The sequence below is a fragment of the Clinocottus analis genome, unplaced genomic scaffold (assembly GCF_023055335.1).
Source record: "Clinocottus analis isolate CAN_PGR_092001 unplaced genomic scaffold, fCliAna1.0.p SCAF_10, whole genome shotgun sequence".
In the NCBI taxonomy this organism is placed as follows: domain Eukaryota; kingdom Metazoa; phylum Chordata; class Actinopteri; order Perciformes; family Cottidae; genus Clinocottus; species Clinocottus analis.
Genome location: NW_027175821.1, coordinates 15,160,767 through 15,174,829, shown reverse-complemented (window position 1 = coordinate 15,174,829; position 14,063 = coordinate 15,160,767). Strand labels below are relative to the sequence as shown.

The following is a 14,063-nucleotide window of genomic DNA, read 5'->3' as shown; positions in this document are numbered from 1 at the left end:
TTGTTATATGCTCTCGCCTTATATGCTTCTCTTTTGCTTCAAGCTGTTTTAGCTGGACAAAGTACAATTAGCATGTAAGACTCGGTCATTTCAGCATGTCATGGGGGGACCAATGGCCTCACAGTGGGTCTGCATCTTTGAGTGTGTCAGTTTTTGAAGGGAGCTTGACTTGAAAGCTCTGTATTTCATGACAGTTTTTGTTCCGTCTCTGCTAGACGGGTTGAGGAGCTGTGAGCTCTCTCTGGTAGATGTTTGTCCACAGTGGATGGCGGACAGCCCAGGTGTGTCCCTTTCAACTCCTAACCTGTCTTTTTACCAGATTCCGTCTTTGAATCAGTTACTGTGGGTCGGTTTCAATCTCTAAACAAGGCAGAGCAGGAGGAGAGGCTCAACTTGTGCCCAGTTAGGGCATTTAAAGCTTATGTACCGCCTCTAAGTAAGTCTCCGTCACAGCTTTTATTCCGCTATGGTAGTCAAACAGCAATATCCACCCGAGCCTCAGCCTGTTCATCAACTGCCGTAACGCCAGACTTCAGAGCAGCGGCTTTCTTCAGGCCATGAGACTAAATTCCTTCTCCACCATATAATACAGTTTTGCTTTTCATGTGCTTGTCTTATGTAGCATATGGGACTACAAACTGCATTTTGTTGGGCAACCATGTGTTGTACTATGACAATAAATGAATCATGTTATGTTTGCAAGCCCGGGGTTTCTCAGCAGCATTTGTCACATTGGTTGGTTGGTGTCATGTCCAATGCTTATGCGTAACAGGGCTTTTCACTTCCTGCAGGGACGTGAGCCCACTCAGCCAGAAGTGTAGCTACTTCATGGGGTGCATTGAAGAGACTTCCTTTGGGAGACATTGTGCTGCAGCATCATTGTCGACACCATTTATAATGAGTTGGTGTGAATGGTTCAACACCAGTAGGCACTGTTGTTCTGATGTCTGTTTCAGGCAATTCAATTCTTCTGTTCCCAGCGTCATCCTTTCATCTCACAGATCCACAATAACATGGGAGAGTCTGGAGACAGAGGTATTTCACTGCTGAAGTGCGACATCAGAAGACTGTGGCCTGTTGTGGCATTATTGACAGGTTAAGATAATAAATTCCTGGCAAGGTTTACCAGAGGACAGATGAATACATGGATGTAATCAGTACCAAAAAACATTGAAAAACCTGCCTTAATCTTACTTCAGAGGACAATGTGAGTTATGAGTCCTAAAGTCTCTTGAAAACTCTTGAAAAAAAATCGAAATTATATCCATGAGATAAAGTGTCTTAGACGTAGCTGCCAGAGTGAATAAATCCTGCCAGATTTAGAGATGAGAGTGTCTGTGTGTCTGTGATAATAAGTGGTAGCTTGTGAGGTTGTAAGGTCAGAGAGAAAGAGAGAGACCGAAACAGTGGGATAGACGTAATCATATTCGCCAGAGAGGGGAGATGTGGAGGAGAAACATTATTATGGCTATTCAACAGTATCTGCCGTCATCATAGTTTTGGTGTATGACTCTATAAAATAAATGTCCCAATAACAAGACATCACGCCAAAATACACAACCTTCATTCACCAACCCTGACCATATATCTAGAGTTTAAAACACTTCTTACATTTATGGTCAACACAACTCAAACTGAATAAAGGTTTACCTGAGCTGACACAATAGTAAATCTGTGTACTCTGGCCACAAGGCGTGTTTTCACAGATACAATTACGTAAAGGAAGACTTAAATAAAAACAGTCATGATGAAATTGGAAAATGAAAAGCAGATTGGTCAATGTTTTTTAGCCATAATCCTATATTTGCATGAATATAAAATAATGGAGGAACTTAGTTGAAACTATCCCATCCCAAACTAATAAACTCCAAATATGCATGAACAAAAAACATTTCAAATATACAATCTGAGACAGATTTTTGTTTTATTCTTTGATTTATCGCATCCTTTTATTTTACTGTGGAAATAGAAAAGGTGGTTGAGTCACCGTGACTTTCAACGTTGGTTTCCATACCGCCTTTGACTCTCGAGATGCCGAATAAGAAATATTTAGATGACCCACATGTTACGATTAACTTTCATGAACTGAAAACACACTGTGAAAGGATTCAAGTTGTAAGACTAAAAAACGGACAACTCGGACAGCTCTAAATCACACCTGCTTTATTCTCTATTTGACTCTGAATGGGAACACAATTTATCGTATGAACATCATGCTAAATACAAACTAGCAATTGAGACCATAAATCAAGTGAGCGGTTGGGTCATTTTTTCATATACTTGAATACAATCTGACTTATTTTTGCCACCAGAGGAGTAAACCCAATCCTGGCCATTAAATAATTACATTTTAAGGCACTTCTGCATGAGCTTCACTTTTCAGAACCGAAGCCTGATAGTGACAGCTGACCTGCTATAGGTGGAGGACTTCATCTGAGTGGCACGATTGTTAAAATTGCACCGACAGGCCGAGAGACAAGTAGAAAGGGCAAGTGCTGATATGAAAAGGTTTGTCTACATCTATTTAAATGGATAAGAAGCTCTGTGCTTGTTTCCATCATGCTAAATCTACACGTCTTCATAATTCTGACAAAAATGATGTATTTACATATTTCTGATGAACAGTACATGAATTTACACATTGTTGTACATGTGCTGATGATGTGGCCGCCTTCGTGTTTGTAAGATAGAACACAGTGATACAAGAAGAGGATTCAGCCTCTTTCTGTACAGATATGACAGTTTGTACTTGTTATACAACTGATACGTTACATCCAATTCAGATGACGGTGGTATAGACAGGCACGTAAACAACCATACAAACTGATACAGACTGTTCCCACGTCTGTCTCCTGCTACCACATTAACAAGACAACTGTTTAATTCTAAAAACAAGAGGACTATGTTACAGATTGACAAATGACTCATGTAAAATGTCCGATAATGTAGAATTAAATTAAAACAAGGCACTTTTTTTTCATGCTGACAAAGTGATGACACTCTTGCAGAAGGAACTCTTTATTCAATCTGTCATATTATCCGTCCGAACCAGTGATACTTTAATAACAATAATCGTCTTTATTTATATAGCACTTATCTTAAAGTAGAACTGACAAAGTGCTTCACAGTCTATTGGTGCAGCTGTCTGGTCAGCTTTAATTAAATCATAGAGGATGAAATGCAGGGACTCTTAAATCAAAGGAAAACTGTGACATTTGGGGAAATACACTTGTTTGTGTTGTTATCAGCAGATTGTATTGATTTTATATCAGTTTGTTTTAGAACAAAGTCCAATATTTGTTTAGCCTGGCGTAGAATCAGGCTTTCAACAACCCAGAGCCTTCACATGTACATGCACACTGTGTATTTCACATGTTTAGGAATGGAAAAACATCACATTGTAGGATAATTAGCAGTTAGTTGTAGTTCAGTTTTGGAGGTACTTACTTTACTTCCTCGTTGCATGCAACTTCTCAGAATGTCTGTCAATGTTGCGGGGTTTAACGATCTGGGGTTCGAGGTAATTTTCTCAATTCTACATAATTTCTTAAATTCATATTTTTAAGGCACTTGCATATTATACACATGGTTTGTGAATCAAAAATTGCAGAATAATCTCAGCTCTCTATATAATCAGGCACAATTGTCCTGAGGCACAAATTTAAAGAGATAATATGACCCCAAAACTGAAATATTGAAGATCTCTTGTGAAAACATACCATTACTCATGTGGACAAACTGTTTGGTGCTTAAAACCAAAGGTCTTAGGTTCACAAGAGCAGTGGAATATATGAATAAAATGATAGATACATGTGAATAAATGTCTAATACCAAATGTTGTATTATTATTAAGTGTCGTCTACTTTCATCAAAAGGAGAGAGGGACTGAGAAATGACTTCATCCTACAGATCAAGCTTCATAGGGGGGGTTGCTAATAAAACATTAACATTACAACAGTTTTTGTTTTCAAACTAAATATTTACTATATATTTAAAGCCAAAATATGTATTAAATGTAGGAAACTATTTCCACAATGTGCATGTTTCAGTTCGTTTTTTTCAAGAACAGTTTTCAGAACTAGAGCAACATATGTACTCTGTATGCTCGTATGTACTCTTGACCAGCGCACGGTCGTGTGTTGTGTTGTGCAGTAAAACTGAACAGATGATCTGATCTGCACTGACCTGACGTCTCTCACTGAAAAAAAAGGTGGGATGGTCTGTTGTCTCTTACTGAAAAGATTATGTCTTTTTGCGGCGTAGTAGGGCTGGTTCTTAGGGAGTCTTCATTGGTTAGTTTTCCCATAAAATATTGACGGTCGCCTGAATTGACAAATCACGGTGAAAGGCGGAGCTTGACACAAACTCCACAGGCTGAGAGCTCCTGTGAGAGTCACGTAGGAGTTCACAGAGCCAGGGGGCGCGATAGTCAACAGTCTGGAGCCTCTTAGCAACAGCTAAATCATATTTCTGTGCCGTGTTTTCGCGGAAAAACATCCCGTAAACATTATAATCCGTGTCCACCAACACAGGTATCAATTAGTGTGCCTAATTAGAGCTTTTCTTAGGACTGTGTGGGCATGGAGAGACGTAACTTGATTGACACCTCCCTCACACTCATAAACTTTATAGCACCTGCCAACAGCGGGAACAAATGACATTATGCAGTCGTTTGACAGCATAACTGTTTCCCTCCTTCAATCTGAGAGGTCTAATCAACCATCAACCAGATTAAGTGAAAATACCTGTGAGGGTGTGCCGGGCCTTTTTAAATCTTTGATAACTCCCAACCATAACCCATACTATAGTTTAAGGATGCTACAAATACCACACACGCACACAGACACACACACACACACACACACACACAGACACAGACACACACACACACACACACACACACACACATCCTCTTGGTTAGAGCCAAGAGCCGGATTCATTCAGTCATAATGGAGACTGGATAATCAATCCATCTGAATTATCCAATGACCATAAAACATAACATGTGACTTATGTGAGCTTTTTGTATTGCTTGCGTCAAGTTATGCTCTCTGCCTTGTGTCTGTGCGTGTGCGTGTGTGTGTGCGTGTGTGTGTATGTGTGAGGCTCAGGGGGATGTCATGCATTTGCATGTGCTGAGTGTGTTCAGAGCAGACGAGAAAAGTCTCCTGAACCCATGGATTATGGATGGAGTGCAGCAGAGGTCAGGTTCCCTGCTTAGAGGCCTCCTTTCAGCTGCCTGTTTGAGTGCAGGCCGAACAGGGACAGTGGATGCACAGTCGTATCTCTGACTGCACTTAACAGTCAACTTTGATTGACCTGAGATTTCCGCTTCATAAATGGTTAAAGGAGAGAGACCGACAGAGAGATGGTCGAAATGGAGTAAAAGAAAAAGGGAGGATTACTTCGAAAAGAATGATTTAATCCGGTCTGACAAAGTGTCCGTTCGTGTGTCTGCAGATGGATAATACGGAGCTCCGCTGAAAAAGAGTACCTTACTGATTTCCTGACGGGCATGGAGATTATTTGATATGGTTCTGTTCTGAACGGAAATATGTATCCTGTAAAAAAATAACCAACGCTCTCACAAAACGAGTGACAGCTTAAAAGATTATAGTGCAGTATAAACGGTTTAAACTGAAGGTGTTTAAAGAAGCGCTGGAACCAAGTCCTAAAAATAACAGAACACATGATTTCAACTTTAGATTTGAAGGATTAAGAGGTTGTATGCTGTTACTTCTTTCAATTTCTATGTATTCAGCTTGACAATTCATCACATGTACTGTTTGAGTTCTGCAGAGCGAAGGAGTGAAGTTGAAAACTGAACTCAGCGCTCTAAAAAGACAAATGAGCAGTGTGTGCTCTAATGTGGCTGTGGGTTACAGCGGCTGACTCAGCTGTAATGAGACATTAATGAAGATGTTGGGTAATTTGGGCTGGCGAGGAAGAAAGAGAGGGAGAGAGATAGGGGTGAACAGGCAAGGAAAGAGGAGGAAGGAAGCGGCAAAGGTAGGGAAGCACCAGCTGCTATTCCAGATGATCCATGAGGGAAGCCACAGCTGTCCTCTTCACCCGACCCTCCTCCCTCTCCATCTCTGTCTCCTCCCTTCTGTCCTCTGTACACCACCCTTCAGACACTGCTTCAGCAAAATGACTTTAATGAAGATGTATCACTACAGCTCAGGCCTTATCCATTGTTTGCCACACAGATCAAATCCCTCCAAACACCTCTGCCTCCCGATGCGTAGGCAAGAGCGTTTCCCTCCATCTCCATCACAGACAGCTCCCCACTCTGTCGGTAATGTTTATGATACTCTTGAAAGGAGTGCTGGCAGAGGCTGTTTCAGGGTGTGAGAGTAGTAAAAAAACACAAATATAATTCACTCGTTGAACCACGGCAGTAAAAGGTGGCAACTTCCATAACCATCTATCGTTAATATGGATACTACTGACAATCAAATGTATAGATGTGAACACAGACATGAGACGCATGGGCTAAATACCCCAAATAAGGCAGAAATAAAATCACAGATAGAGTGCAGAACACTTTATAATAAGTGGAATTGGTAAGCCTGAATGTAATGCGCTCAATGCAGAATACTTAATGAGGTGCTCTCTGAGGCTGTAATGACATTGGAAAATAATAAACAGATAGGCACAAGTGCCAATGCTTCATTAATCTTAAAACACTCTGCTTTAAAATATTTAGCTGTTCTGGATAATACTGTTAATGAAGTGGTATAACTCTGTGTTGGCTAAGCACAATGTAATTGAATGAGATGTTGTGTACCTTTCAGGGTGATATCAATGACACAGCTCTCTGATTGGGGTTCATTAAGATCAGGATTTCCCCCCATGTTGAATCCAAGAGTTTCAATCTCCTTGAATTGCATTTTTTTCATAAGCTTTAACCTCATTGCAACATGAAAAAAAAAATGAATTTGAGGAAGAATCTGCCTAAATTTGACAGGATGCTGTCACAACGGATCAGTCAACTATAATGTCAGCTGTTCTGTGAGTGAAATCAAATCACTATATAGGCCTAAAACCAACAAATGCAATCGCATTCTTCATCTATTATGCACAAAGAAACTGCAATCAATTTCATACACTGCTGTGAAAGGGAGCGTTTTAGGTCGTTGATGAGATTTTTCTCATCTTCTTCTTCCTTCTTTGCCACCTGGGAAAAAGAGGTGAAACTAAAATGAGTGTGGAGCAGTTGTATGTCTCCGACAACCAGTCAAGATGCAGTTTAAATCAATGTCTGTCCAGACTCATACAGTACATCTAGTAAAGACTTTAAAGGAATTTAATAAAAGATATTCTTTGTGGGTTTTTTTGCGAAATTGAAGTTTGGAGTCACTTCATTGACACGTGTGATTGGAATCCAGGAGAACCAAAGAGCTCGTGGTGGTTGACTTCCAGAGGAACAGGGAGCCCCAATGTCCATCCATGGAGGAGAAGTGAACAGGTTGAGCTCGTACTAACTAACACAACTGAAACGCTACTCAACATGGAACCGAGCACTCAGATCAGATCCTTCAGTGTGTGCAACAGACTCCTTCAGATCTGCTGACGGTCTTTATTAATCAGTGCTCTGTTCTTCGAGCTCGTGTGCTGGGATGGAGGCACCAAGGCAGAGGTGGAGAGGGAGATGAGGCACAAAATCAAAGCCATTCTGGATAACCCTTCGTAACCCTTAGTACCTGACAAAATATGAGATGGTCAAAGTCCTCCCTTGTGTTATCGAATTATAGCATTTGAATATTGGCCATCAAGGTGTTACACTCTCAGAGTGCAACACTTTGCCTAATGTGCTGTGCCCTGCCCAAGTTGCATAGTCAGCCCATTGGGCTACTTGGCTCTGTTGGCAGCGCTCTTGTGGGACGTCTCAAGCGCTCTGTGCGGGGCCCTCTGGTCGCCATCGGGCCCTCAGGCAGACAATTAGTTCACTTATGCGTCAGGTCGGCTTTGGTTACTGCTACTCTTGTCCTGTGGGAATAATTGGCTCCTTGTACATGACATATTGATGAAGTTAATACAGTTTAGTGAAGGGACCTCGTGGTAGTTACGCGTTTAGTTTATTCAGAGTCTCTTGATATTCATATTTAATGAATGTCGATGAGTTCAAAGTCTATTTATGAAATCAATTTGAAAGAGAGATTACTTTTCTTACACAAAAAAATGTTCTTGACTATTAAATGCTGCAAAAGTGCCTCAACAAAGGAATCTAGCTTTGTGTGTGTGCAGGGCACCAACCAGTAGTGATGTTTTTTTCCCTGTTGTTAGTCTGAAATTGCTTGTAAAATGAGATGACACTTTTTTGTTAAATTGTAAACAAAACATTTACTGGAGAATTGTATTCTTTTTTTTCTTTTTAAATGAGCAGCCTCTTCTTGGTGAGGCAAATCTATGGAAAAGAACATAAACCATTATATGTTGTCCTGAAGTTTATGTTTTCTGCTAAAATAACTTTTGATATTGATTGCTTTTGTATTGTTGCACTGTGCATTTGTGTTTTCAGGGCATAGAAGTATCCACTGACTGAGTCACACTCTTCTGCAAAAGAAGTCTGCTTATACCTCAGTTGAGGTTGTGAACTGTAGTTTAAGAAACCAGGCCTTGGAGGGATTAAAGGGATGTTGACGTGTTTATATATCTTGACTTTAAGCGAGCTAGGTTATACAGAGAGGATCAGCAAGCAGAAACATTATCTCCTCCTAAAGCTGTTGTAAACTTGGCACATTTGATATGCTAACACACACACACACACAAGCGCACACACACAAACAAACACACATACACACACACACACTACATGCTGGAACATTGTCAGCTGCTGACCCAATGCGACCTGAACAAAGCAGATACTTGTTAAACATCACAACTCTATTTCTAAGCACACAGGCTGAACCCTCTGACACGTCTCATTCATTACAACAGTTTGACTTGTTGGGGATGAACCATAATTAGACAAAAGTTAGATGTGAAGATTGATACCGCTGTCATAGCTGTCCGTTAACTATGAAGCTCCAGCCAGCAGCCGGTTAGCTTAGCTCAGCAGAAAGACTGGCAACACGGGGACACAGCGAGCATACAGAACTAGCCAAGCAACATGGTATTATTCCTTTGTTGAATCCTTACAAAAGCCAACGTTTCACAGGGTGTTATGTGCAAGACAATTTATTTGCTGAGGTCAGTGAGTCTCATTGAACGCACATGGCCAAGAAATAGTGAGTTTTAGAGATTCTGGTAGGCAGATTTAGTTTTCTATAGACACAGCCTGGCTGGCTGTTTCCTCCTGCTTTCAGTCTTTATGCTAAGCTAAGCTTATCAAGTTCTGGCCGTAGCTTCATATACTGCATACAGACATGACAGAGGTGTCAATCTGCAGTGTCTCGTCTAAATGACTATCGCCCCCTGTGGCACTCACCCCCATTCTGATAAAGTGATTTGAGAAACTGGTTCTCGAGCAGCACATCAAAAACTACTTTCCAGCCAACCTGGATCCTCACTAGTTTCCATACAGAGCCAAGAGATCCACAGAGGATGCCGTCTCCACTGCTCTCCACTCAACCATCACTCATCTGGAAAATAACAACACCTACATCAGAATGTTGTTTGTTGATTACAGCTCAGCCTTGAACACTCTCCCCTATAAAACTGATTGGTAAAGTTAGCACTGGGCTTGAGAAATCTCACTCTGCTAATGGTTATTATAATTCCTCACAAACAGACCCCAGGCAGTTCTGATTGGCAGCTAGCTCCTCCACTCAAGTGTTGAACAGCGGAGCCCCACAGGGCTGTGTGCTCAGCCCCCTCCTGTTCACGCTGTACACCCACGACTGCGACCCCAAACATGAAGAGAACTGCGCTGTGAAGTTTGGAGATGACACTACCTTTATCGAGTGGATTACAAACAACAGTGAGACTTCGTACGGAGAGGAAATGAACAACCTTGCAGAGTGGTGATCAGAGAACTGCTTAATGCTCAACATCATTAAAACCAAGGAGCTGATTGTGGATTTTATAGAGAAAAAAAAGGAAGCAAAGACACACACCCCTGTCTTGATCAATGGAGCCGAGGTGGTGCGAGTTAGCAGCTTTAAGTTCCTGGGTATATTCATCACAAACAACCTGATATGGTCATCACACATCGTGGGGAGGAAACTCATGAATGGCTTCCTAAATTCTGGTCAACTGGTACAGACGTGCAATAGAAAGCCTCCTGATTGTAAACATTACACACTGGCGTGGGACGTGTTCGGAAAAGGACAGGAGGGCTCTACTGCAGGTGATTAAAACCACCTAGAACATCATTGGCACTACTTGGTATCCATTGAGCACCGGTGATAATGGTGACAAGAGCAGCCTGTGAAGAGCTGAAGGGATATTAAAAGACAAAACCCACCCGAGCCATAACCTGTTCACCGTGCTGTCGTCTGCAAAGAGGTACAGAAGCATCAGCTGCCGAACCAGCAGACTTCAAAACAGCTTCTTTACTTATGGCTGAGAGATCTTAATTCATCCTCATCCTTTTGGGTTGTTGTTGTTTGTTTTCTTTCCTATGAAGCAAATTTGATCAACAATCTAAATTTCGTTGTGCAACCCTGTCGTACAGTGACAAATAAAAATCCTTGTAAGATTGTGTCATCCATCTCTGTGCAAGAAATACAATAATTTCCAACTAATGCACAAACCTTTCACCTCCACAACAGTGTGCATGTATGTGGTCAGCCAATGAGGATGAACCTCGTGAAGCTCATGGGCGTGGGATAGGATTACTAACTCTCTGGTGCCTATTGGAGCAGCGAGGGTTACCACACATACTGTAAACATCCTGAGCTCCTGCTGGACTCGGTACAGTCAGACAAGGTTGACTTACCGCCCCCACAGGCCTCACGCGGTTATAAAAACACACACATACACACGTCGTCGTCCTGATTTTCAAAGCAGGAAAAGGAGCTAAGAGCACATCCTTAATTATAACTGCCTGGGGGAGTAGATGCAGAGGAGGGGAAGCTCCAGACATTCAAACATTGACGCATCGGGAGCTGCCCGGTGTGATGAGTACAGTTTCTCCAGTGCTGTTGCTCACCTACTTGCTCAAGGGCACTTCGGGGGCAGCGGAGGGGGAGGAAACACTGTTACTCATATATCCTCCTACACAAATGTTTTTTCCCAGTCAGTCTGTGGTTTCAAGGCAACAACCAAATAAGGTTCTGTAACCTTTAGGTGTCTGTGACTCTCACCTCTAAAAAGCTGTAGGCAGCTATACCTCACACTATGTATTCTAACCACACAGTCAATGCAATCTAGAAGAATAAAAGAATGAGCTGTGGGATATAAAATCCCACATTTGTAGATAGCATATACTGCACAAAACAGCGCACAGTTTTTGTGTGGCACCGTGTGACCTTGAGCAGCATGTAGCATGTTTCTGTGGTACCTGGCATGAGCTGCGGTCCAGTCATGGTCAGCGGAGGCATCCCCAGGTTGCTCATGGCGTTTGCCCAGGCGCTGTGGTCCAATGTGGGCATCGTCATGGAGTTACAAGCCATGGTCAGGTTACAGTTCCCGTCTAGAGAGAGAAAGAGAGAGAGAGACACAGGAAAGGAAGTGATTTTCGGATCGTTATTCAAGTACTACAAAAAGATGTGCATTGATTAAGATGGGTTACGGGAAGGCCCAGGGTCAAAACCAGAACTACATTTAAGGTAAGAAATTGCTTTCCTTTTATGATAATTAAGATACCTTATTGACATGAGTGCTTTGTGATCTCCAGCCTACTTTCAATTCTGTCACCGGAGCGAGGAGATGTGAGGCTACTGTGACCCTGCTTTCGGTTTGACTTTTACAACACTGTCATTTATATTCCTCTTCATGAAGTTGTTTGTTCAACTACCGCACAGAGGTTCAACAGCCTTGCCCCTTGGCACTTCCTGTCTCAGTGACCTCTGATCTCTGCTCAAAAGGTTACAGCTGCTCTGACTGACAATGCTCATACTCCCATGCTTCACTTTGAGGAGAAGTCAGTTGCTTGATAAATGTGTCTTATTAACTAAAGTTCAACTTGACATACAGCACAGACACGGGCATAAAGCAGTATACATACATCACTGCCTCAAGTGAGAATGCGGACATTATTTCTGAGCCATAAAATCACAGAAAATTCAGCGACCGACCGCTACAAACACAAACAAGTGTATCAGCTGCAACACAAAACCTCAGGCACATGGTTCTCTGCCAAGTCCTAAGTCTTTCATAGAAAAGCAAACATATTCAGATCCCCACAGATAAAAAAAAACAACCCTGCAGTTAAGTCAATAGTAACACATCGCACATCTACCGGCGGCTGATTCTCTCGATCTGGAGTTCATTTCATAGCTCTGAGTGCAATTGTAACTCTAGCGAGCCGGCTGAGCCACAAGCCTGTCTTCCTCTTCTGTGACACTTAGTTTAACAGTGTTAATACAAACCTGCACTAAACACACTGGGATTTTACACCTGAAAAAGTTTTCCCTCACAATGCGTGTGTGTGTGTGTGTTTGTGTGTGTGTGTGTGTGTGGGTCTGGGCTGTTCATGTTTGCAGTTGTTTTTATAGCAACACATGCAGATAATAAATATCACTACAGAGCTCACAGAACAACAGCTTATATTTTTTAAATGCAGTAGAGATGTTTACAAACAAAACACTTCAATGTTTTCCATAGTGCTGTCTATATAATATAGTAGAATCATGACATTTCTAATTGTGTTTCTGTATGTATTAATAATCAAGGCCGTGTTTTGTACAAAGGATTTGAGAAAGGGGCAATCATCAGCACCAGCGTGCTTTGCCATATAGCAACAGTTTTACATTGCCTTTTATTCTGCTAATTAATATTCTTTTAAATTCCGCGAACACAACAACAGCATCCCTCCTCAGACCCATTCATTAAAAGTTGTCTGTATGTTTCCATGGTGAGGTCCGATAACACATTTGCGTTGCTATGTTAATGTTGCCGACAGGAGCTTCACAGCCCTGTTGGCTGTGCTGCTGACTGGATGGTCGTGTGCGACCAGAGAGACAGATGCACTGGGACCAACATATACGTTTACTTCATGCTCATGGCCATTTTAACACATGTTTACAACACAAGGACCAATGCGTCTGTATGAAATGCAGGGTTTAACAATACACTGCCTCCTGTCCTGCTGGTTGTAAAGTGCTGATTTTAACTGGAAAAGATGTCATAAATTAGCCCAGTTGGGCGAGTGCCCAGAAATAGTTTCCTGACAACATTTCCCACCCTGTGACGCTGTTATTGTTCCTCTGCTATTGGCCAACTCTCAACTTTCTCGCGTCTATTTAACAAATGAGATCGCATGCCAGCTCAATGTCAGTCAGAGAGTAGCGTGGTGCGTTCGTGAGGGCCGCTGCTTTGCAGTCGAACGCGAGGAAAAGCATCAGTCACACATTACATGGAATGATGAATCAATCTCCACAAGGTTTGCACCATTTCTCAGAAATAAGGCTTCAGTTGCCACATACACAAGAAAACAATGGCAACAAATGTTGCCAGTAACCACTGCTGCAAGCCCGAGTTATTGACTAGTTAACAACTTTTTACTCTTTATGCAAGCAATTTTTTAGAGTCTCCATTTAACCTGAGCTACGTGTCTCATGCAGACTCCACACAGAAGGAGCGTCTGGGATCGGGGTTTGAACCCCGGGCCCTCTCGCTGTGAGGTTGTGGTGCTAGCCACTACACCAACTGTAAGTACCTTCATGATTTACAGTTAATTAAAAAAAGCCAATAAGTGGACCCTGAGTTAAGATTATTTGTCGCCCTCCACCGAGGTCTTTGATGAGTGTAATAACCAGTGATATGTTGATCTTTGCCTTCAAGCTTATTCAATACATGTTAAAGTTTTATCAAATTTATAACCCTTCCTCAAATGGTGACGCTATAATTTCCCTAATTTTAAGGGGATCTACGATTTGGAAACTATATTTTTAACTCCTCAATTACCGTATATTTACCGACCAGAAAACTATTAAACGCTTTTGTATTCATAA

General features: G+C 41.8%; 1 protein-coding gene across 5 annotated transcripts in view; it reads right to left on the bottom strand.

Moving 5' to 3' along the window:
* LOC137788578 (ecto-NOX disulfide-thiol exchanger 2-like) overlaps positions 1 to 14,063 on the bottom strand; it is a 152,493-nt gene that overhangs the window by 60,640 nt on the left and 77,790 nt on the right. For all 5 annotated transcript variants that reach the window (XR_011077770.1, XM_068581451.1, XM_068581474.1 and 2 more), the window contains one exon: positions 11,450 to 11,581. Coding sequence is in view for 4 of the 5 variants with exons in the window: in XM_068581451.1 (XP_068437552.1) it covers positions 11,450 to 11,581 (132 nt within the window). In the remaining variant the exon portion in view is untranslated. The remainder of the gene's footprint in view (positions 1 to 11,449; positions 11,582 to 14,063) is intronic.